At 49.9% G+C, this 25,314-nt stretch overlaps 1 protein-coding gene across 1 annotated transcript in view; it reads right to left on the reverse strand.

Moving 5' to 3' along the window:
* The window catches only part of LOC149344683 (uncharacterized), a 62,075-nt gene that overhangs the window by 26,392 nt on the left and 10,369 nt on the right, over nt 1-25,314 (reverse strand). Inside the window, exons 2-3 of the mRNA XM_089546341.1 lie at nt 10,666-10,713; nt 7,017-7,194 (exon numbers count right to left, since the gene is read on the reverse strand). Of these exons, the coding sequence (XP_089402467.1) occupies nt 7,017-7,057 (41 nt within the window). The 5' untranslated portion in view covers nt 7,058-7,194; nt 10,666-10,713. The remainder of the gene's footprint in view (nt 1-7,016; nt 7,195-10,665; nt 10,714-25,314) is intronic.

The raw sequence follows: 25,314 nt of genomic DNA on the forward strand, positions 1-25,314 counted from the left end.
ATACAACATTTGCTCGCTTCAAAATTAATTTATTGTATCTCTGAAAGAAGGTTGGCTATAAAAGTATGCTTACAAAAGGACATTTCCAACACGTGGAGATGCTGACACTTCGCTTTCGTTCAAGCCAAAATCACCGCTTGCGCCAGCATCGTTTCTTCCTTGGAGCGGTTTGCTCTTTGCGATTGGTTCGTACATGTAGGGGATGACGCCAAGATCCTCCTGGTAATCTTCGATGTGTTCCATTGTGATATAAGCATCAAACCAACAGCCCGAACCAGCGCGCGGCTCGCTTCATGTATTACATCGGCGGCGACCGAGGCGGGCTCACCGAGCCAACGCCAGTGTTCACCTCACGAGGCGCCCAACCAATCACAGGCGGCAACGAGGCGCGCGAGCTGGCCCGAGACTGCTGCTGCACTTTTCGCCAAAATAAAATAGGTTTGCGCTTTCCTCTGCCTAATTTCGATGAGAAATTCGAATTCCGATGGTGGAAAACTGTACAGTGCATCTCTTCACTGAATTTTTTTGGGAAACCTTTCAGCATCCCTTTAAGAAAACCCGGGACCAAAAGAGTACGATATGACTGAACTGCTCAAAATGGTTAAAGAAACCAACGAGAGATGCATCAGGATAGAAGCTAACCAAGTTAAGTTATCCCACACTATTACCGAAATCGAGCAGGAGCAGGTCTCGCTCTCTAACACTATATCTGAAATAAATGAACGTTTAGCAAGTGTTGAGCAGCAAACCACTCCATTCGCAACCATGCAACTCGACAAGACGGAAGCACGAGGAAACATTAACCACCTTGAAGAAGATTCCATAGTCGTCCGCACTCAACTAGATCAAATGAAAGACCATTCTCGTCGCAATAATTAAATTTTTCTTAATCAACGATGACGAATTACAAATACCTCAGCAGTCCCAGGAAAAAGTTTTAGCTGTACTTTCCGAAGAACTTGAACTGCAGCTAACATCAGATGCAGTAGCGCGTGCTCATAGAATTTGCCGATACGAATCCAAAAGAAACAGGCGGCTTATTGTTAAATTCACAACCCACATGACCTAACAACTGCGGTCCAGCCTTCAAGATAGCGATTTCAGCATGCGCTTTTGCCTCGCTACTAGACAAGCTCGAAATAAACTTCTTGAGTTCGCCAAATTGCTCAAAACTAAGCACAAGCCTCGTCACAATAAATTGCTTGCCAATGACAAATGCTACATTTATGAGGGCTTACCAACTACATACGCGAGATGCCACCCGCTAACCGAACATTTGATAACGAATCCCCACCTACCTGGGCTACACGTTCTGGTCGCACTTGCGAAAAAGTTAGGAATGGAGGAGGGGAAGCGGATCAGTATTGAAAGTTTCCATACTTTACACGAACATTCGCAGCCTCTACAATAAAAAGGAAACTCTTAATGCGCAAATTAACGACTCTGAAGCAGACATAATTGTCCTAACGGAAACTTGGTTCTCTGAGAAAATATCATCAAACGAACTGTTCGACTGCAACAAACACTTCGTTATGATCAAGCTGATAGAACGGGTGGTGCAGTCCTAATTGCTATCAATGAACGTTTTCAGTGTTTTCCTATAACTGTTTATAGTGACTTAGAAACAGTTTTGTGCTGTATAAGTGCTGCGCTCCAAACATTTCTCAGTGGTGCCTGTTACCGCTCTTCCAGTTCCCGCACGGCTTTTTTGAAGGTATCCACGACTGCCTTAACCAAATCACTGTACAGTTTCCTGGTGCACCTATTTTTGTGCTTGGGCACTTTAACTTTCCAAGCATCGACTGACCTAATCCTCACAACAGCTCCTGACATCAGTTGTGTGGTGTCACACGTGCCAGGCCTCAGCGACCATGACATATTACACTTCTCGGTTTCAGTTCCATCTGAGCGAGCAAAGCGACAAAAAAACGTATCCGAGATTACTACAAAGCTAATTTTGACGCTATTAACATGGAGCTTTCCTTATTTGTCGAAGACATTTTGCTAACCTGCTCGAATCTTTCGGTTGCCAAGCTCTGGTCATCTTGTATAAGTAAACTTCTCGATCTTACTGACAGATATATTGCACTAATAACGATCCACCACTCAACAAGCGCCCTCTGGTATAATACCTATTAAAACTCTTACCCAACAAGAAAAAAACGCTCTTTCGCTAAGCTAAAATGAGATGTGCCCCTAACCTATGGTAACTACATATACAATCATGCAGCAAAAAACTGCATAAACGCTCCCAAAACAGCAAAATTCAATTTCTTTAACACCACATTTCCTTCACTATTAAGTACCAATCCGAAAAACTTTTTGAACATTGTAAAGAGCTACAACGATCGAACAATCACCCTGGTTGACGAATCCGGCGAACAGGTCCGTGAAAATTTATGTGCTGCCTTATTGAATTACACCTTTTCACTCTCGTTCGCGAGTCCCTCAGCCACTCAATGCCCGCTGTTCCCTCATGCTCATATTTCCCCAACCGACCCCATTGCTTTTGATCCCGCCGGAATCAGAGCCATCATTAGTCAACTGAAACTATCATCGCCATGTGGTTGTCGATGGAATCGCATCAAAACTACTTCAGAACACTACTGAATACTGCTCTAGTTTATTAACCTTCGTTTTTACCAAATCGCTTAATGAGAGCTGTCTACCCAAAGACTAAAAAACAGGGAATGTTACTCCTGACATGCGTGAGTTGCTCCAATTTACAAATATGGCAACTCACACAAACCGTCTAACTATAGCCCCATTTTTTTTACATCTATACCCTGCAAATTACGTGAGCACATAATCTTCACCAACCTAGCCAATTTTCTCCAATCAAACCAGCTTTTTCATCCCTCCCAGCATGGATTCCGCAAATTATATTCATGCGAAACACAGCTACTTACATTCCCCAATGATCTACATTCAGTTTTAGACTCTGGGCTCATTACTGATTGGGCGTTTCTAGAATTTTCAACGGCTTTCAGTAAGATTAATCATCAACTTCTTATACTAAAACTCGGTCACCTTAACATCGATCCTGTAGTTCACAATATGATAATTGCATTTCTTTCTAACTGCACCCAGTATGTCAAAGCTAGCGAGACTGGCTCGCTTGAGGTACCCCTTCAGTAAGGACTGCTTCAGGGATCCGTATTGGCTCCATTTTATTTTTTTTATTTATATTGCCACGTATCATTGTAGTGTCCGTTCGTTCGTGCAAGGCCGCCGGAAAGGGGTGTTATCATTTGTGTTCGTGACGCGAGAAGCGACCGGACTAATCTCGATTGATCGCAGCCATGCCGAGCTGCATCTATGTGTTACTAGATTCCTCTAATGATCTCGACCTGTTCTCTCGAAGTTTCCTTGCCGGCTTTAAATTGAACGATGCCGCGAGCCGCGGGAATTCGTAGTTCGACGACCGCCGAGCACGCCTGTTGCTGCCCGAGCTCGTCCAGACCCAGCGAAGTATTTTCGGCGCTGGCTTGCTGAGAAGTTTTGACAAGTGCAGGCGGGCCTCGGATCCACTGTGACCCCGAGGTTCCGCAATCAGCCTCCCAGCCCAGGCGCCGTGCCTTTGCCGGTGCTCGGGCAACTTCGAGACCTTGAAGCAGCCCAGTCGGCCACCCGTGACGTCATGGGAGGCCCGGGACCTGCTGCCCCCCCGGTGTTCCGTGCGCCGCCCCCAAAGGCGCACTGTTTCCAGTTCGAAGTTACTTCCGACGCGACGGCTGACGACATCGTCGACGGCATCGAGTCGGTTGTCGGCCCGAAAGGGCTAGAGAGCCTCCAACACCATGGAGGCATGAAGTTCTGCGTCGCCATGGCCTCGGCTGCGGCGGCAGAGAAGATGCTAGTGGAAGGCGCCTTCAACGTAAATGGCACTTCCGTCCCAGTAGCCTGCGTGTGTCCTGCCGTGGTCCACGTGACGGCTTTTCGTGTGCCGCTGTTCGTGGGAGACGCGGCGCTGGCGGCGGCACTGAGCTCCTACGGCAAGGTGCTTGACATCACCCACCCCGTCCTCAAGGGCCGCCGTCACGTCGGCAACGGGACGCGCGTGGTCCGGATCGAGATGAAGCAGGCGGTGCCGAACTTCTTGACCGTCCAGGGCCACCGCGTCATGTTTGACTACCGAGGCGTCCGGAAGGTGTGTTCCCGCTGCGGGCAGGACGGCCACATCGGCGCGGCGTGTCGAACGCCGCGGTGCGCTCGCTGCGAGGTGTTCGGCCACGACACGGCCGGATGCGGAGCGGCTTGCAGGCGCTGCGGTGGAAGCCACGCCACAGCGGACTGCCTGCGGCCACGGTCGTATGCGGCGGCCGCCGCCTCGAGGAAGGCCCCGAGCAAAGACAACGTGGCCGCGGAAACACGGAGCACACCAACCCTCCGGACGCCTATTGCCGACGTGGTCCCTACGACCAGCAGCCCGAGGGAGCCCGAGCCCGCCCCCGCGACGGAGGTGCCCGTGAAGGAGCAGCTCGAGGGGACGCCTTCAAACGAGGTGGAGCCGTTCGGTGCTGTTTTCGCGGAACCCTTGCCGCCGCTACCCCGCGCAGCTTCCTTCAACACCGAGAGCAGCAGCGGCGATGAGTCGAGCGTGGCGTCGGGCGACCTGGTGGACGTACCGGACAAAGTCACGCCGCTTCGCCTGACAGGCGACTTGACGTGCGGCCAGGTGTCAGGACCGACGACTCCTGGAGGTGCGGACGACGCGCGCTTCCCGTCACCAGCCAGCCACACCCTCCCATCGGCGACCCTGGCGTCGGCATCGGCTTCAGCTGCGAGCGTCGCCAAGACCACGCAGCAACCGGTGAGCGAGGCCACAAGCGCCGACGGCCCCGAAAACATGGACTTTTCCCGACCACACTTCAAACGTGCCCACCCCCAATCATCGGAATCCGAAGGGACTGTTAACGAACGTTCTAGCAAAAAAGTGCCGCGCGCGCCAAGCGCCGCCCATCGCAGCGCTCTTTAGGTTGTATGCTATGCCGTCGGTGCTCTTGGCAGTCATGGCGGTTGTGCATCTCCTCTCCCTGAATGTTCGGGGATTTCAATCCGTAGACAGACAGAGAGAGGTGATGCACTTTGCCAGGGCTAGGGGCGTCGACATCCTGTTTTTACAGGAATGCAACTTCCGTACTTCACTTGATGTGCTGAATTTCACCACCCGGTTTTCTGTTGACTGATCTTCATATGTGCGGTGTTGGTGTCGTTTTTGTAAACCCCTGCCTGCGCGCGGGTGCTCATTGCACTTTCGGGCTGGACGGCCGCACTCTTGCGGTCGACTTCAGACTAAACCAGCGGCGGGTACGTGCGTTGGTTGTATATGCGCCAGCACGGCAGACTAGTAGTTCTGATTTTTTTGAGCGCCTCGACTCATTCCTCCTTGATCCCTACCCCACTTTCATCGTCGGTGACTTCAATTGTGTACTTAACATCGACCGTGACGTACGCGGACAGGGTCACGGTCGCCGTTATTGCGGTGCCCCCGCGCTCCGCGATCTCGTGACTCAGTTCCGCTTGTCTGACGCGTGGGTGCAGCTTCACGGGGATGCCTTTGGAGCGACGTTTGAGAGAGCACAGTCAGCGAGTCGGATAGACAAATTCTATTTTCCACCAGAGCTCGCTTCTTTTGTCGTTAGCTGCGAAGTTCTCGCGTTCCCTGCAGGCACGCCGGTGATTTCCGATCACCACCCCTTGTCAGTCAGGCTCGACTTTGGTGAGGACACCCCACGTACTGTTACGTGGCGCATGGACACGAGCCTACTGGCGGACCCGGAAAGCGTGGCGTCGCTGCGTACGGCGTTGGCAGCATCGTGCAAGAGCTTCGTTGCGACTGATTCATGGGACACACTCATGGCTCGTTGGCAGGCAACTCTGGTGGCGGCCGCCCCCGCAGGGAGGCGTCTGCAGCATGCAGACGTTGGTGAGTGGCGACACCACGGGGTTAACCCGAGCATCCGCAGGGACATCCCCACAGGGGGATGATGGTGAACAATGTGTCACCACGGACCCGAGCATCCGCGCTTAGCCGTGCGTGGCATCGCCGTGTCCGGGGAAAAGGGGATCCTGGTGGTTGAGTCGATGCCGAGCGTTTGGACCTTTAAGGCCCCTCGGCGGAGGCAACACACCACTTTGGCCCCAGCTTCCTGTAGACGGCACCTCCGGCCTGACCCGACCGGCGGAAATCGGCAGTCGCCTTTTCCTGTTCTCCTCTCCATCTTTCACTTTCCTATCTCCTTTCTTACAACTCTCCTATATCCTCCTCCCTTCTTGGTTTTTTCCTCTTTTTACTGGCGGCGAGGGTTAACCGTGTGTGACCAACTACCCTGTGTTGAGTCATATTAGGTTATAGTTAAGGTGTACAGCTGGCGTGGGCAGGACTTTCTTTCAAGTTCCTGTCGCGTCCCCTTGTTGGACTCCATGGTGGGTGGCTGGCACCATGACCGAAAAACCTCAATTTTTTATGGCTCCCCCCCTTTCAAAACCTGATCGCTCTCTTAAAAGAGTGCGGAACGAGGCAGCAGACTTTTTTTCGAAAAAGAAACCTACATTCACAAAGTTTCATGTGATACATAGCAACAGTGACGAAAAGCAAGCTCGAATAATATCCCCATTCCTTGTAACCAAATGTTTAACAGATACCTTAGGGCCTGGCTACAAGGTATCCAAAATGTCCAGTGGCGACCTACTCCTCGAACTCCGTGACAGCATCCAATGCTCAAAACTCTCAAACATCGATTCCATAGGGGACATCTCTGTCTCCGTAACTCCCCACCGATCCCTCAACACAGTCAAAGGCGTAATCTCAGAGGCTGACTTCATCCATCTAACAGAAACCGAAATGCTTGAAGGACTTTCCGATCAAAATGTAATCGAAGTGCACAGAATCAAAATCCGCAAAGACAACAAAGAAATAGACACCAAACACATGGTCCTCACGTTTAACACCAGCAGTTTGCCCGAAACGATCGATGTTGGATACCTGAAAATCACCGTAAGGCATTACATACCCAATCCCCGTCGCTGTTTCAATTGCCAGAAGTTTGGCCATGGCTCACAGAGCTGCCGCGGCCGCAAAACCTGCGCGAAATGCGCATCAAAGGACCACCAGTCTCAGGAATGCGACGCAGCTCTACGCTGCGCGAATTGTGAAGGAGATCACGCTGCATACTCCAGGGCGTGTCCGTCCTGGAAAAAGGGAAAAGAAATCATCACCATTAAGACTAAAGAAAACATTTCATTCAAAGAAGCGAGGAGGCGTTTTGCGCTTACCAATTCATTCTCCTTCACAGCAAAACCAAACTTCGCTGATGTGGTGCGCGGGGGCGTAGCACCACACAGCGCTCCGGCACCTGCCGCGGCCACTTCCACCGCGCCTGTGGCAGTGCCATCCACGCCCCAGGCCGAGACAGCGAAAGCTGCTCTGCCAACTACAAGCCAGGGAGTGCCGGCCCACAGGTCAGCATCCCGCAGGACTTCCCCCCGTCGGGGGAGGCCTGACACCCACACACCCGCGGCTTCTTCGCGGTCGTCCAGCACCTCTTCCGAGGTGATGGACCAAACTCCCAGCCCGTCTGCTTTACAGCGGCGGAACAGCTCTCTTGAGCGAAAAAAAGGCAGGGCTACCATAACGGCCCCAGAACATAAGTAAACCTCTCGTTGCTCCTACCCCAAAACATAAAACATGGCTTTTCTAGTTCAGTGGAACTGTAGAGGAATATTGAGAAATTACGATGACATAAAAAACATTTTAGGGTCAATGTCACCCGTAGCCTTATGTCTCCAGGAAACCAATCTAGGTCCACAACATATGAACATCCTGAAGCATTATAAAACTTTTAGACGCGATCGTGAGCAGGCAAATAGACTCTCTGGAGGCGTCGCGATTATCGTACAAAGCGGCGTTCCTGCTCGAGAAATAAAACTGAAAACAAAACTTGAAGCCGTTGCGGTCAGTGTCGTCAGCCATAAAACAATTTCTCTTTGTTCTGTATATATTCCTCCACATTCTACATTAACAGTCCACGATTTACAAGAACTTATCAATGAACTTCTAGAACCGTATCTAGTAGTTGGGGACTTTAACGCTCACTCCCCTTTTTGGGGAAGCGAGCACTGTGACTTTAGGGGTCAAATAATCGAAGATTTTATCCTCACAAACAATGTATGTCTTTTAAATACAGGAAAAGCCACCTACTGCTCCCCTGCCTCGGGGAAAATGACCTTTTTAGATTTGTCTTTTAGCTCACCTTCTGTTTCTAATGATTTTAAATGGGATGTCATTGACAACCCATATGGCAGTGACCACCTCCCTATACTAATCACTTTAACATCCCCACCGGAAATAATCCCCACAAGGCCACGGCGCTGGAAGCTTCACCTCGCCGACTGGTCACTTTTTAGAGCAAAGGCAAATTTAGAAAATATACTTTTAGATAATCTCTCCATCGACCAGATAAATGAAAAGTTCACTAATTGTATCATAACTGCCGCACTCACAGCTATTCCACAGTCGTCAGGAGTGGTGCAACAAAGTCATAAAATATGGTGGACAAAAGAGTGCAAGGAAGCAAAAAAACTACAAAACAGAGCTTGGGGTAAATTTCGCCGGTACCCGACACATGAAAATCTCGTTAATTTTAAGAAGGCAAGAGCCAAAGCTCGGTACGTCCGTCGGGGTGCCGAGAAAGCATCATGGCAGAGTTATGTTTCATCCATTAACAGTCAGATGACATCTAAAAAAATGTGGGAGCAGGTTCGCAAATTAAACGGTAGCTTTTCACCATTCACAATTCCGCTTTTAACAACACCTGGCACACAAACAAGCATACAGGAACAGGCAGACATATTGGGGGAACATTTCACTGCAGTTTCAAGTTCATCACACTACACGCAGGCCTTTTTAAAATACAAAAATACAGCTGAAAAACAGCGGCTGCCAACAACTGGAGGTGCAAATGAAAAATACAATAGTCTAATTACCCGCCAAGAAATCAACAGAGTACTGTCTGCCGGAAAAAAAAAACTGCTCCAGGACCCGACCATATACATTATGAAATGCTTGCACATCTTTCTGAGCCTGCCATAGCAGCACTTTTAAGATTCTTCAACACAGTTTGGATGTCAGGGAAAATACCTGTAGCCTGGAAGAAAGCTATTATTGTACCGTTTCTCAAACCTGGTAAACCCCCAACCTTTCCTAGCAGTTATAGACCCATAGCCTTAACCAGTTGCCTCGCCAAATCCTTCGAAATTGTCCTAAATATAAGACTAACCTTTGTTCTTCAATCCTGTGAACTGCTTGATATCCATCAGTGTGGATTTAAAAAAGGATGCTCCACTACAGATCACTTAGTCCGCCTTGAAAATACTGTCAGAGAAGCTTTTATACACAAACAACAATGTCTTAGCGTCTTTTTTGATTTAGAAAAAGCATATGATCAACCTGGAGGTTCGGGATTCTCCAGGACTTAGCTGAGCTCGGCATCCGTGGCAGAATGCTCAACTCCATTAAAGACTTTTTGTCTAACCGCTCATTTAATGTCCGCCTAGGCTCGACCCTTTCGAGGGATTTTATTCAGGAAAATGGAGTTCCTCAAGGGTGCATTTTAAGCACAACTCTCTTCGTTGTAAAAATGAATTCTATTAGAAAAATAATCCCAAGGTCCATTATGTATTCAATGTATGTTGATGATCTTCAGATAGCATGTACATCTTCCAATATATCCACATGTGAACGACAGGTACAACTTACAATCAACAAAATGGCAACATGGGCAGACAAGAATGGTTTCCAGTTCTCAACACAGAAAACGGTGGCCTTACTTTTTTCACTCAAACGAGGCTTGCACACAAATCCAACATTACACCTCAACCAAACCGAGCTGCCTTTCAAAAACGAACACAAATTTCTAGGCATCACCTTCGACAAAAAACTAACTTTCCTGCCTCACATAAACGCACTGAAAAAGAAGGCGTCGCTAGCACTGAACATACTGAAAGTCCTATCACGCAAACACTGGGGTTCTGATCGGGTATGTCTTCTACACATTTATCGCTCTGTAGTACGTTCCGTTTTAGATTATGGTTGCATAGTGTATGGATCAGCAAGGCCATCGTACTTGAAGCGACTGGATCCTGTGCACAATTCTGGATTGCGCCTTTCAACTGGTGCATACAGGACGTCACCAATAAAAAGCCTGTACGTAGAAACCAATGAACCACCACTTGCAGACAGAAGAACAACGCTCACATGCTCATACATTTTAAAGATCCGTTCCCAGCCTAAACACATCTGTTACCCACTCGTTACAAAGTGTCCATCTCGAACACTATTTACCAACAAACCTCTAGCAATCAGACCACTCCTTCTCCGCTTTGAAGAGAAATGCCAAGAACTAGATATAATGGACACATTGCATAATATTGCCCGCAAACGTGATCCACTCCCGCCTTGGTACTGCCTACCATCTGTGGGCGACTTCACATTAACACAATTTCAGAAAAAACATACTCCACATGAACAGATATTACAGGAATATTTAGCACTCAACGAAAAATACGGAGAATTCGAAGCATTTTATACCGATGGATCAAAATCGGCGCACTACGTGGGAAGTGCTGTAGTTCAGAATAATTGGGAAAAAATAGTACGGCTACCTGAGTGTACATCCATTTTCACCGCCGAGTGTTACGCAGTCTTGGTGGCTGTAGAAAAAATAATAAATGAGAACATTCAGAACAGTATCATTTACACTGATTCTCTGAGCATACTAACCTCACTTCACCATAGCAATGCAGTGACACCACTAATCGGGGATATCATACACAACATAACAAGCGCGATAATACAGGGACAAGACATAAAATTTTGCTGGGTTCCCAGCCACATTGGAATCGCTGGCAATGAGAAAGCAGATGAATGTGCTGGAAAAGCTCGGAACAAAGAAATCAAGAAAGTGAACATCCCCTACAATGATTGTATGAAGTTGGTACAGTGCAAGCTAAGAAATAAATGGCAATCGCAATGGAATATTGAAAGAAATAATAAGCTACATTTAGTAAAACCCATCCTAGGCGAATGGAAATCATGCTCACACCAAAAACGATTCATCGAAGTTATTTTATGCCGTCTCCGTATTGGACACACACATCTCACACACAACTTCCTACTTACAAAAGAAGACAAACCTGTTTGTGAAAAGTGCGGAGATGAACTAACAGTAACCCACATATTATTCTCATGTACGGAACTTGAATCTATAAGGAAAAAACATTTTACTACCTTTTACAAAGAACAGATTCCTTTTCATCCAGCATTGATTTTAGGCAAAGATGCACTTGTCAGTATACCCTGTGTTTTTAGCTTTTTAAGGGAAGCCAGTATTCTTCACAAACTCTAATTTACTCACCCTGTGCTTCACTACATACAGTTATACACCTCAGCCACTTTCTCAATCATGAGAGGGAGGCTGAGGTCTTTATCTGAGCTGTTGGGAGCCTCGAAATCCTTGCCGAGCCAAGGATGTCTGCAGAGGCGACCCAACCTTTAAAAGTTTCTGCTCTCAGACATTTTTAAAATTCTTGTCTTTCATCAGCTAGTTAGTAAAAATAACTTTTAGGCCCTTTACACCACCGTTTTTATCCACTTTGTTTTCAAACTCTGACCAAGCCAATTTTTCCATACCTTGTTCTTGGCGCATGATAGCCTTAGCTGCTTATGCGCCAATAAATTCAACACAACAACAATCTGGTGGCGGCCGGTCAAGACCGCAGACGCCGGGTAACTCATGCACTGAATGACACCCTCAAGCGCATCCGTATAGTGCAAAGGGGAGCACCCTTAACCTTTGCTATGAGCGATTACCTGAGTCTACTTAAAGCACGTTACTACGTGTTGCTCTGCCAGTCATCACGGGCAGCTAGTCGTGCACACCAGCTCGGGCGGCCTATATCAGACCCGGCTGTGCTACGACACGTACGCGCAGGCACGGCAGAGGAATTAGCTCCCGCTACTGTGCCTTTCGTGACACTTCCAGACGGCACCCAAAGCAAAACCGCGTCCGATATCTGCACGATCTTTGCAAGTCACTTCTCGAACCTGTTCTCTACGGACAGTTGGCTAAATCTTCAAGATGGTTATTACGGGCTTCTACAAAGCTTTTTTTGGAAACTTGCCACGAGTAGCTGAAGAGTTGCATGAAAACCTTAGCGCACCAGCCACAAGCCAAGAGCTGCACGCCATCCTGCAGAGTATGAATGCGGCCTCTGCTCCCGGTCCAGACGGCATTCCAACAAGTTTTTATTTAAAGTTTATTTACGAGATCCAAGGAGCGCTCCTGAAGATGGTCAACGGCTTCCTCGCGGATGGGTTACGTCCAAACTCTTTCCGCGAATGTCGCATCATACTGATTCCGAAAGCGGGCGGTGACCCCTCCGACCCACAAGCATGGCGGCCCATAAGCCTCTTAAACGCTGACTACAAAATAGTCGCATCTTTAATAAACACAAGAATGCGGACGATCCTGCCTCACCTAATCCACCGGGCTCAAACCAGCAGCGTGCCTGACCGCTCTGTGTTTCATGCATTGGCACTCACAAGAGACCTGTTCACATTTGCCAGCAGGACGGGCTTTAGCGGGTGTTTTGTTTCGCTTGATCAGGCGAAAGCATTCGATCGGGTGGAACACTCGTATCTGTTCGGAGTCCTCGAAGCCCTCGGATTCCCGCCGCAAATTGTCAGCAGGCTGCGCTTACTTTACGCAGACCTGAATGCTCGTCTCTCTGTAAACGGCCACCAGAGCGCTCCCTTCTCAGTCACCCGGGGCATAAGGCAAGGATGCCCCCTCTCCCCAACATTGTTTGTGTTATGCCTCGATCCACTCATCCGGCGCATTAACGACAGCCCATCCATACGCGGCTTCCCTCTGCCTGGCCAGGACCAAATCAAAGTTTCGGCCTACGCCGACGACGTGTCGCTTTTCCTCAAGGACGAAGATAGCTACGCAGCCTTTTCGCGGCTGTTTCTCGAGTACAGCGAGATATCGGGGGCCCTATTGAACAGGCGAAAAAGCAAGGCGCTAAGGTTTGGCACCTTCACACCGAACCTTGCGGGCGAGGTGGAGTGGGTGCAGGGAGTGAAAGTCCTGGGAGTAGTATTCCTCGCCAGCGGAGAAGTAGCCCGCGAAACCTGGACTAACCTCCGCACGAATGCTGAGAAACGCCTCTCGGTGGCGTCAACTTTCCGCCTTTCAATGGCAGAGCGCAGCTATGTAGTTAAGTCCACAATCCTAGCCGCATGTTTTTTTGTCGCCCGCGTCGCAAACCCACCGCGCACGTTTGCTCGCAGGCTAACCTCGGCCTGTGGCTCTTTCGTTTGGGCGGGCAAAACCGAACTTGTGTCACGAATGTTCATGCGCCTTCCATCGTACATGGGTGGGTTTGGTATACCTTGTATCCGCACAATGTGCAATGTGCTCGCCTTGCGAGGAGTACGAGATCTTGTACGCAACCCAGACTATCCCGGGAGAACACTCCTCACATACTTCCTGGGTACAGCGCGTAACGTGTTTTTTACATAACACGTGGTTGGCCCTACAGCCGAGCGGCCGCCGGCATTTTTCGTTAACGTGCGTCGCACACTAGCGTCGTTGTCTGCCAGCGTGCCCGATCTGGATGTTGATGAAACTCCGCCCTCCAGGATGTGTGAGGCACTAACGGTAGTAGAGCTCACCCGCGAACAACTCCAGAAAACGAGACGGGCACGCCGGCGCCAGCTGACCTCAGCTGCACTTCCTGCAGACATCAGGGACTTCGGCTGGTTGCGAGGCTGGCGGGTCCTGCCCACAAGAGACCGCCTTGCGGCGTGGGGCGTGGCGCCCTCCGTCCGATGCCCGCAATGCGGTCTCTTAGAAACATTGCGGCACGCAATGTTTGAGTGTGTAGTTGCGCGCATCTTTTGGATACTGGTGTCACGCATGTTTTTAACCCACCTCGAAGCGCGCACTAGTTCACGCGAACTGTTTACAAATATGCTTTTGTGTGTCGGCATGTTCGTTATGTGGCGGCAGCGTGGAGCGGCTTCCTTAAATGGGCGTCCGCAAAGAGCAATGTTTCCAATGTTGCAGCGTCTCCGGACGCGCCTCTTTGAGCAAGCATGCGTGGACGCAGTGTCAATGAGCGAGGCTGAGTTTTTGCGCAAATGGTCGACATACTTCATCGTCCTGCGCGGCGGCTGAGTGTCGGCCTCATTACTGCCCTACTGACATGCTCAATGCTGCGTCACTGCGCATGTGCTTGAAAGATCAGAACTTTGAGTTCAGCAGTTTTGCTTTGTATTTTGGTATTTTTGTATTTTTGTTGACATTAGAGAAAAAATGAACTTCTCTTTCCACGCCGCCGCCGAGTGATTCAGTTCTTTTGCGGGCACAAGTCAGCCCAAATGAAGAGCTTCGTTTCCAAGACTGGTTGGTGTCTTCTTGACCGCTGGACTGCCGTCACTACAACGTCACATCTGGTGGAGGTGTTGGGTAGCCTTTCATGTTCCGGACACCCCCTACAAGTCGTGACACCAGCCCTCTGAATCATCTACCGCAGGACCTGAGTCCAGTCCGCCGCTGAAGCCGACGTCTGCTAGGGGACGCACCTGAGTTCGGGATTCTGCCGGACCCTACACGGAAGCGAAAGCAAGTAGCAACGTCCACCAGAGCTTGCCCCAGACGACCACTCCAATCATTCTTCAGCAGCCCCGGGTGCCACCAACCTTCGACGCTTCGCCTGGCGCCGACCCCAAAGAATGACTCGAACAGTTCGACCGTCTGGCTATTATTAACCAATGGGACGATGCCACGAAATTAAGGTACAGTCTTTGTCAAAAGTAACCAGGCTGCATGGTTTTCTTCTAGCTCGTACAGTGGAGCCCTTACAGCTTCTCTGAAGCTGAAATGGCCGTTGAAGATATATTGGGGGTATTCTTGCCTTCCAACACGTTTTGATCTGTAGAAAAGCACAAGGGCTCCACCATGCAAGCTAGAAACAAACCATGAAGCCTGGTTACTTTTGACAAAGATTGTACGTCTTCTTCGCCTTGGACGGACCAGCCAGAATCTGTTTGAAAATGAGGAAGCTAGTCTCACGAACTGGGAAACCTTCAAGGAGCAGCTTCAGAAGACCTTCACAAACGTCATGCGAAAGGAGAGAACCCAGCAGCTGCTACAGTCTCGCATACAACACCCAAACGAGAACGTTGCAGTATATACTGAGGAGATAAAGGGTCTCTTCCGGCGTGCCGACGCGAACATGATGGAAGAAGGGAAGGTGAAGTTGCTTATACGAGGAGTTAAAGAGCAACTCTTTGCCGGCCTCGTCCGCAACCCACCGAAAACCGTCGCGGAATTCTTAGAAGAGGCATCCACGATGGAAAAAACTCTTGATGCCCGAGCCCGCCAGTATGACCGCCAGCAGCGCGTTTTCTCGGCAAGCTGCCTGGACACCGCTAACAACAATGACTTGCGGGAGGTTATACGTCAAGTTGTGCGTGAAGAGCTCCGACGATTGCTACCAACGAGAACGCAGTTGCAGCTTACATCGCTCACTGACGTCATCCGGGGCGAAGTTCAACAGGCCTTGGGTGTGACGCCGACCACCACGCAGCCTATGGAGCCCCTCAGACATGTCTTACGCCGCAGGAGTGCGCTGTCCTGCACCTCGACGACGGGACCCAAGCCCATGTCGCCCTTAGCCAGCTGCGCTGGACCCCCGCCCGCTCTCCCCAACCCGCCCGTCCTACGAGCGTCGCATAGGGCCGAGGAATTGCGACGAGTGTAGAACATCCGACCAGCGCCGCCCACTATGCTTCCACTGCGGCGAAGCCGGTCACATTCTCCGGTACTGCCCATACAGGAGAATGGATATCCGAGGGTTCTCTTACGACGCCCCACGACGCCCACGCAGCCAGAGACCAGACGAAATCGAAAAGTTTTTGCGTCGAGAAGAATGCTCAACTCCGAGCCGCCTATCACGTTCCCCGTCGCCATCGTCCCCGCGCTTTGTATCTCCTAGCCGAGGTTGCGCCGTGCGTGGACGCTCCCCCAGCCCTCGAAGGTTAAACTGAATAAAGCAGCCTCTGCAGGTGAGGTTGCTTCTAAGCGCAAGGACAAAGATCCTCCACCGACGACAACTCCGACGACAACTCCGACGACACCTCCGACGACACCTCCGACGACACCTCGGACAACTTCGACGACAACACCGACGACGACGACGACGCGGCCAGACTTGACGCCTTTACCGCTGCCCATAGCAGTAACGTCGGGGTACGCCCACCGCAGCCTCACTACCCGACGAAGCCGAGATCGGACACCAAATACAACGCGCAATACAAGAACGCGAACAAGTGACCTTAAAGTTACGGTCGACGGTCACGCGCTTACTGCCTTGGTCGACACGGGAGCTGACTACTCCGTCATGAGCGGGCCATTCGCTGTCCAAATCAGGAAAGTGAAAACAACTTGGGATGGTCCGCTGATCCGCACCGCAGGTGGTAACCTTATTACGCCGTCAGGCCGCTGCACCGCGAGAGTTACAGTAAATGGGTGAACCTATGCTACAACCTTTCTGGTCCTACAGAAATGCTCGCGAGACGTGATTTTGGGAATGAACTTCCTGAATGAACATCGGGCGGTCATCGACCTTCGATCCAAGTCGATCAAGCTTTCCATGGTCAAAGCCATATCTGCAGCGACGACAGCGACTCATCGCGTTGCTTTAAACGTCCTCGACGAAGCACTGAGCGTGCCGCCCCGATCAAGTGTCGTCGCCTGCATAGGTACAGGACACATCGAAACTGCCGAAGGCGTCGTCGAGGGGAACACCCAGTTACTCCTTGATCGAGGACTGGGCGTCGCAAGGGGAGTCGCCCAAATCCGAAATGGCTAACATCCCTGCTAACAAACTTCACCGAAGAATACGGGCAATACGACGATTGCCTTTCTCGACGAGCTGCCAGACATCAGAGGCATATTTGCCCTCCCCGACCAAGGCCATCAACCCACGTTCGACATCAACCCGGCATTACCCCGAAGCAGACAAGACCAAATACGCATTCTTCTTCAAAGCTACAGCGACTGCTTCTCATCAGCATCGAATGTGCGACGAACGGGACTTGCCAAGCACCGCATTGTCACAGACGAACACGCCCGACCACTGCGACAAAGCCCCTACCGCGTATCGCCGCTAGAACGCCAAGCTATCCGCAAGCAAGTTGAGGAAATGCTTCGAGACGACGTCATCCAGTCACCTAGGAGCCCCTGGGCAGCAGCAGTCGTCCTAGTGAAAAAGAAAGACTGCACCCTTCGCTTTTGCGTCGATTACCGCCCCCTGAACAGCATTACGAAGAAGGATGTCTACCCCCTCCCCCGCATCGACGACACATTGGATGGGCTGTGCAACGCTAAGTACTTCTCATCGATGGACCTGAAGAGCGGCTATTGGCAAATTGAAGTCGACGAAAGAGATCGCGAGAAGACTGCGTTCATCACACCAGACGGACTCTTCGAGTTCAAGGTGATGCCATTCGGCCTCTGTTCTGCCCCAGCGAAATTCCGGGTTGTAATGGATACGGTGCTCGCAGGCATGAAGTGGCAAATTTGCCTAGTCGACTTAGACGACGTTGTTGTCTTCTCCTCAAGCTTCGAAGACCACCTCAGAAGGCTTCGGATAGTGCTGGAAACAATCAAATCTTCAGGCCTAATACTGAAACCAGAGAAGTGCCACTTCGCCTACGAGGAGATGCTGTTCCTCGGTCACTTCGTAAGCTAGGATGGAGTTCGCCCAGACCCCCAGAAGACGGCTGCGATCGCAGAGTTTCCACAGCCTAATGACAAGAAAGCTATACGCAGATTCCTTGGATTGTGCGCTTATTACCGGCGATTCGTCAAGACCTTTTCGCGCATCGCTGAACCTGTGACCCAACTTACCAAGGCTGGCATGCCTTTTAAATGTGAAAGGCCGCAAAAGGAAGCTTTCAACAAGGTGAAGCGCCGCTTACAGTACCCTCCTGTGCTCGGGCACTTTGATGAAAACGCCGAAACCGAAGTCCATAGCGATGCAAGCAGTGTGGGCTTAGGAGCGGTCCTCATTCAGAAAAATGGCAGACAGCAGAAAGTTATCGCGTACGCTAGCCGTTCACTCATAGAGAAAGATATTGGTAAAGAGCGGACACTCGGCGAAATCTGGCCCCAGGAAATGAAGCGAAATCATCCTCCTCCAATAAATAATGTGCCGCCTCCCGGATGGCGCCACCAGTCTTTAAACGCGCCCACGCGCGCGGGCGGGTGGCCGGCGCGGCGGCTCAGACCCATCTGAGCAGCAGGCGTCGGAGCGTCGTGGTGGCAGTTTTGTGCGCGTGAAAGCGTGCGGCGTATTTGTTCGTGCGGGCAGACCGCAATTTTTTTCGTCTCTCTTGCCCTTCGACGCAGAACACCTCCTGTTCAGGGCGGCGGCAAGGTGAGAAATGTTTATTTGTGGAAGTACGCTGCATTGCAAGCAATTTAGGGCGACCGCGCCGGCCGCCGTTTCCTGTCTGCAGTTCGTGAAGCGGTGCGCTCGCTCTGTGCCCAGCCGGCTGTTGTTCATGGCATTCTTGCATTTAGTGACAAAGTTAAGGAAGGAATGTTTTGTTTTTGCAAAAGTACGCGACATTTCAAGCACTTTATGCAAAATTACGCTGCATTTCGAGCAATAGCTTAGTACGCCGGCGCAGTTGTGAAGGGCGCGCGCACGCTGTGGCATGCTACGCCGTGGGCGGGAGCGGCCGGAGGAACGATGCTGCATGATGCAGCCTCGCCGGTCGGTGCGTAGAAGGAAAAAAAAAAAATGCCCACGGCCTGTGGCTCGACGCGCTGTGCCTTTTTTTTTGGGTGACATTTGTCGGTGTAAGCAAGTACGGGACCGTAGTTTTCAAGTCTGGTGGAAAAAAAAAGACGACGCACGAAAAGCTCAAAAACCTTACTCTTGTAGTACGTATGTATGTAAGGGTCGTCCACTCTTGGGGTGATCACCGCTCCCCGTGGCTGCGCTCCGCGGAGCGCCAGTGCGTCCGGCGCGGCCGCGCATCGAAGCAAAGCTGCGCATGCGCGGGGGGAACTAGGGGAGGTGCTTCGCGTCGTCTGCTACAGCGCTGGAGCGCGCCGCTCTTGCTTTGCTGTGAAGCGCACTTCACTGAGCTCCAGCGACTGAGGGACCGAGACGGCATCGCGGGAAAGAGCACTTTAATCGCGGCAGCGTATTGGTTTCGCCTAGAGCATGTGAACAGCCTGTTTCTTCACCGTCAGAAAGTCAATTCAATGCAGAAACTGAAACAAGCATCTCCGCAGATAAACGACTTAAGCATTGCCCCCCCCCCCCCCCCCCCCCCCGATTGATGAGGATAAAATGACTAAAGCGCTATTCTTTTGCGCGCTGTGCTGGTGCTATTTTTTGTTGTTGCCGCAACTGTTAGTGCCGTGTGTCTGGAGATCCTATCAGGCGCGCTTTTCTTGGTTTAGGGCGATGACGTGATGAGCATAGCGCGCAGTTTCGTGCATCGCTTGATGCTATATCGAATTTGATTAATGGGGCTAATAAAATGGCCAACATCCGTGTAAAATCAGGAAAAAAAAATTGAGCGATTGTTCACTCGTATATATATTTTGTTCATTTGCTTGTCATTTCTTCTACCATTAAGCCGGGCAATAAAAACAGTACTTTGACAGAAGCTAATCAGTGATCTCAGCTTCTCCGCGGCTATTTTATTGTTGTGTTAATGTCGCTCGTAGGTGTTCGTGGATCGCTTTACGGGATGTGCGACACTGCGCTGTCCGGCATAGCAACTGATTTCTGCGATCAAAGGGTCGCAACCTTACGCCCCATAGTCATATTTCTAGATCCGATAAAAAATACAACTTATTTACGTCATGTGAAGCCGCGGTGGCTCAGTGGTTAGGGCTTCCGACTGCTGATCCCGAGGGTGCGGGTTCGATCCCGGCCGCGTTTCGATGAAGACGAAACGCAAGGCGCCTTTGTACTGTGCGATGTCATTGCACGTTAAAGAACCCCAGGTGGTCGAAATTCTCCGGAGCCCTCCACTATGGCGTCCCATATATCCTGAGTCGCTTAATGTCGTTAAACCCGATAAACAAACCAACTAACAAATTATTTTGATTACCATCACTTGATGTAAAATCGCCGAAGCAGTTCCGGTTCGTTGTGGGATACCTGACGCGGGAAGTCGCATTCTAAGGTAGATTAATCGCAAATCAATTCTTTGATTATTACATTCATAAGCTGTTGTAAGGCAGGTAGCACTGACGTTTCTTTTTTCTTTTTTGAGTCTCTGGGATCAATGCACACTGTCTGAGAATGCTGTTTGTGTTCGTTTTGAATAGGCGGTTGGAGGGGAAAAGCTATGAGAGACGTGTCTGTTTTCTAGCTTACAATTAAGCTGTATTCTGTGAGAAAGAAGCAACACAGAGAAGTCAAGTGAAAGAGGAAAGAAATGAGTGACATATATTTACAAAAACATTTTCTGCACAGTTAGACACGGAAAAGACGTTGAGTAAAAGACATGACACTTTAGACGTAAGAGGCACAACTATTTCTGCCTGAAAACAAACGAAGTGAGTCACCATCTCTCTTGAAGACGGTACTTGTGAGGGTGCCCTTCACCTCAGAAAAAGTGGTCGGGGTGGGGGAAAATGCATAACCCAAGTTGAAAGGAGGAGACAAGCGATGGGGCTCGTGCGATACTTTGGTATGGATATGTGAGCGTTTCTTGCTTACTGGTGTGCCTTTTTTTGGTCTGTTTTCTCCTGGGCCCATATCTTCGCTCTAATCGCTGTTGGCGTCATTGCAGAGCAGTTCTTTCTTAAAACTCTACTCTGTTCAGTAGCGAGTGGCTTCGCCACCACCGTCAATGACAGCTCGCATTCTGCTTGGCATGGAGCTGTACAGCGAACGACAAAAGCTAGTGTTGGACCTAAGGCGATCCCACTCCTCTTCCACAGCTGTCCAAAGCGCGTCCGCTGAGAGGCTGTGGAGTGGTCGGCGTGCCATAGAAAATTTCATTCTGCCCCAAACATTCTCGATGACGTTGATGTCGGGTGATTGTGGTGGCCAGTCCAGAACTGCCACGCCACGGTCGTCCAGGTAGGCACCGACCTTTCTTGCCTTGTGAATCGGAGAGTTGTCGTGCTGCAGGATAAATTCATTGTCCGGAAATGGTCCTCCGACTAGATACGGCAGCAGCACGTCGTCCAGGATTGAACAGTATGAGTCCGCATTGAAGCGGCCCTGGATTTGAACAAGAGGTCCAAGTCCTTCAGCAGTCATTACGCCCCAGACGCTCACAGCAGAGCGGCCGCTAGCTGCGACCCGCTGGATAAACTCCGGCATGTATCTATAAAAAAAATTGTATTTCCTTTTTTAAACAAGCAGATGCAGAGTCTGGACTGAGAGTAATGAATACCGAAATGTTCTGACCTCTTAAGATTTTGGCTTGGCACTAACAGGCTGAAACGCAATTGAACTCGTCCCCAGAGTCAAATATACAGCCACCGTGCCTTTCCTGTTATTCCAGTGGTTATCACGGAATATAATACGAAAGGAATGAACAAAGACCCCGGTGGCCGCACATTTTGTCATTTTTGATCTCATTACAATATGGCGCAGGCTACCGATCCCAACTCGCGGGAACGAAACCTGGCCGCGGCGGCCGTGTTAGGAGCGGTCGAAATGTAAAACGCATTTGATGTATGCGATATCATAACATTTTAAAGACCGCTTAGACGGTCAAGGTTCTTTTAGCGCGCTGTTCTATGGCGTCTCACATAGCCTATGTGACATAAGACGTTAAATCTAAAATACAAGCACCAACATAGATCACGATTTATGCCCAGCTTCAGGCAAACATTTCTTCGCTCGTGGGTCCAGCACAACGCTAGTAAATCGGAGATTGTCTTTGGTTTCAAAATTTTCTAAACTCTTTGGCAGGAAGTAAATACGGGATACAGAAACGTATATATAATCTGGGATGAAACCCAAAAATCGTTGCGCTGAAAATATGGCTTGCGAGATGACATTTATTAGCTCAATATTTCCTTTAAAACACGGAAGAAAAAGCGCAACATGAATTATAATTTGAACACATGCTATCATTGAAATTTTTTGAATAGAGTAACAAGCTATCAACATCTTCGTTTCCATATCTGTGCAAAGTTCCTGCGCACTTGCAAGACATGAGAGCTCACGCTAATTATGCTTACCGGCAGTTCTCGGGGCGCCAAACTCGCTGCCTCTGGTCCCATCTTGTTGTAAAGGTGGACTCATCTGTGAAGACGACTTTTCTCCATTCGTTTTCGGTCCACTGCTCATGCTGAAGGGCGAAGTTTACGCGCTTTACTTTGTTGGCCGCGCTCACTATTGGCTTTTGCGCCGCCGTTCTGCTTTTCAGACCTGCCGCGTAGAGGCGACGCTTGATAGTCGTGTCTGAGACGCCATCCAGCCCGAGGTTATTCTTAATTTCGCGAACAGTTGAAGTGGGGTTGTCAGCCACCGCCGCAACAATGGCCATGTCGTCCTCTTCCGTGGTCACTTTGGGCCGGGCTTTACGGGGAGCATCAGCAATTCTTCCTTCCTTTTTGTACGCCTGGATGATTCGATTCACAGTTTTAAATGGCCGATTAGTCATCTCTGATATAACTCTTTGGGAATAGTTTTGAAGGCAGAGATCTACAATGCGCCGTCTTTCATTTTCTGGCACCCGCGACATGGCTACCTTTTCGAAAGTGCACCGGGAAATGAAATGGGCCTGCGCTGTCAAAGAGTTTTTGTCGCCGAAGGGGCATGGGAAGCAGCAAAAGATAAAAGCAATCCATATTCCAAAGCTGATCGCACGATGATCATGCAAGCCGACAGAACTGCGGTCAGAGTAAAAACGTCCGCTGGCCTTCGCTTTTACGAACAATCCGAGAATCATTCGCTTGAGAGTGGCCAGCCCCTTCGTTGAGCAGTCATGAGCAGCCACGTATCAGCATCGTAAGCTGATAAGAGCGGGTAGCATGACTCGGCTACCACAGACCGCCATCCTATACATCTCGGACATGATTCAAGCTGAACTCGCGCTGGTGCTGTGCGGCTTCGTATCATTGAGAAACCCGCTGCCGTGACTCAGTGACTTTCGCTCTTGCCCCTGATCCAAACGTTGCGGGTTCAACCGCAGCCGCGGAGGCAGTACTTCGATGGAGACAATATAGAATAAAACGTGTTCCACGGCTGCTTGGTTCATTCTGAAGAAAGGTCAACTTTTGCAACTCAAAAAGAAGGTCGAACACACAGATAGTCAATGGACAGGACAGGCGCTGTCCTGTGGCCAGGAGCGGGCAGCGGCTGTCCTGTCCATGGACTATCTGTGTTCGTCCTTCTTTTGCCCTATAACATTTCACCTTTATAGCGACATTATATGGCTTATCGGCAACGAAACCCGGATGTTGCTGTTTGCAAAAGTGGTCCAAAAACTCAGATGACGTAATCAAGGAAAGCCAGACATCATAATTGAAATATAGCCTAGACATCAGAGATGTGTGTACGGGATAATAGTTAGCAGTATTAATAGTTAGTAGTGATAATAGTGAAAGGTCTTTAGGACAAAGTCCTTAAGGTGAAAGGCCTTTGCAATAGAGACCTTTAGGTAAAGGACATTATTATTAATGGTGAAAGGCACTAATGATAAACAATAAAGGCCTTCAGAAAAAAGTTTTATGGCAAAGACCTTTAGGTCAAAGGCATTTAGGACAAATACCTTTAGCTAAAAGGCCTTTAGGTAAAGGGCATAATAAATGCTGATAGTCATTATGAGATTGTTAAATGCCTTCGGGTCGAACGCTTTTTGTGGTAAATGATTATAGGCCAAAGACCTTCTGGACAAAGGCCTTTATGGTAAAGGTGGGGGAAACCTTTAATAGAACACGCAGCAGAATTCATGATGACCCATAAATGATTTCGCATTCACAGCACGCAAGCAGTGTTAAGTGACCTCGGTAATTTTAATGACATAATGCAATAACGCCCGTGGCTCTGCTATGGAAACGCACGTTAATAAACCCCGAGCGGTTTATATTAACCAGAGGCCTCAGCGGTGACCAAATAGTTTGATCAGCCTTCGAGCGTGCCGGATGTGTGGGATTCCATCTGCAGAGCGACGGGTGTTGGCCGTTTTATTAGCCCCATTAATCAAATTCGATATAGCATCAAGCGATGCACGAAACTGCGCGCTATGCTCATCACGTCATCGCCCTAAACCAAGAAAAGCGCGCCTGATAGGATCTCCAGACACACGGCACTAACAGTTGCGGCAACAACAAAAAATAGCACCAGCACAGCGCGCAAAAGAATAGCGCTTTAGTCATTTTATCCTCATCAATCGGGGGGGGGGGGGGGGGCAATGCTTAAGTCGTTTATCTGCGGAGATGCTTGTTTCAGTTTCTGCATTGAATTGACTTTCTGACGGTGAAGAAACAGGCTGTTCACATGCTCTAGGCGAAACCAATACGCTGCCGCGATTAAAGTGCTCTTTCCCGCGATGCCGTCTCGGTCCCTCAGTCGCTGGAGCTCAGTGAAGTGCGCTTCACAGCAAAGCAAGAGCGGCGCGCTCCAGCGCTGTAGCAGACGACGCGAAGCACCTCCCCTAGTTCCCCCCGCGCATGCGCAGCTTTGCTTCGATGCGCGGCCGCGCCGGACGCACTGGCGCTCCGCGGAGCGCAGCCACGGGGAGCGGTGATCACCCCAAGAGTGGACGACCCTGTACAGCTGCGGCTAGAATAATACGGAGCACAGGAAGGGTCTCGGAGCAGCGGAAACGTGCTTATGCGCGCTGCCGAGCAGTGGCGCAAAATTTGCAAATGAACAAAGCTAACTCCTCTGGAGTAACACACCTGACAGGTGCAAATGTTCCTCCTGGCTCCTAGGTTAGCTTGGCGGACTTCTAACCAGCAACGCGAAAAAAGAGACAAATACCAACTGGGCCGATGAGGTAACCATTTCGACAACCACGACGCCCATTTCCGCGGCATACCGATGTCACTCGCCTTTCTTGCTGATTTTCAAGTCACACAAGTTCGAATATTTCAATAGGAAAAAGCTTACTTGGTAGATCCTGGTTACATGCAGTAAAAAAACATGCACAGCCTCCATTTTGTTGAAGGCCATGAAGTACAACCAGGAAAGTTATGAACTTTCTTACTGCTTCTTTCTTGTATTTGCAAGGCACCGTTCTCA

This window comes from Amblyomma mixtum, chromosome 5, assembly GCF_055824585.1.
Source record: "Amblyomma mixtum isolate Tamu chromosome 5, ASM5582458v1, whole genome shotgun sequence".
Classification (NCBI taxonomy): Eukaryota; Metazoa; Arthropoda; class Arachnida; order Ixodida; family Ixodidae; genus Amblyomma; species Amblyomma mixtum.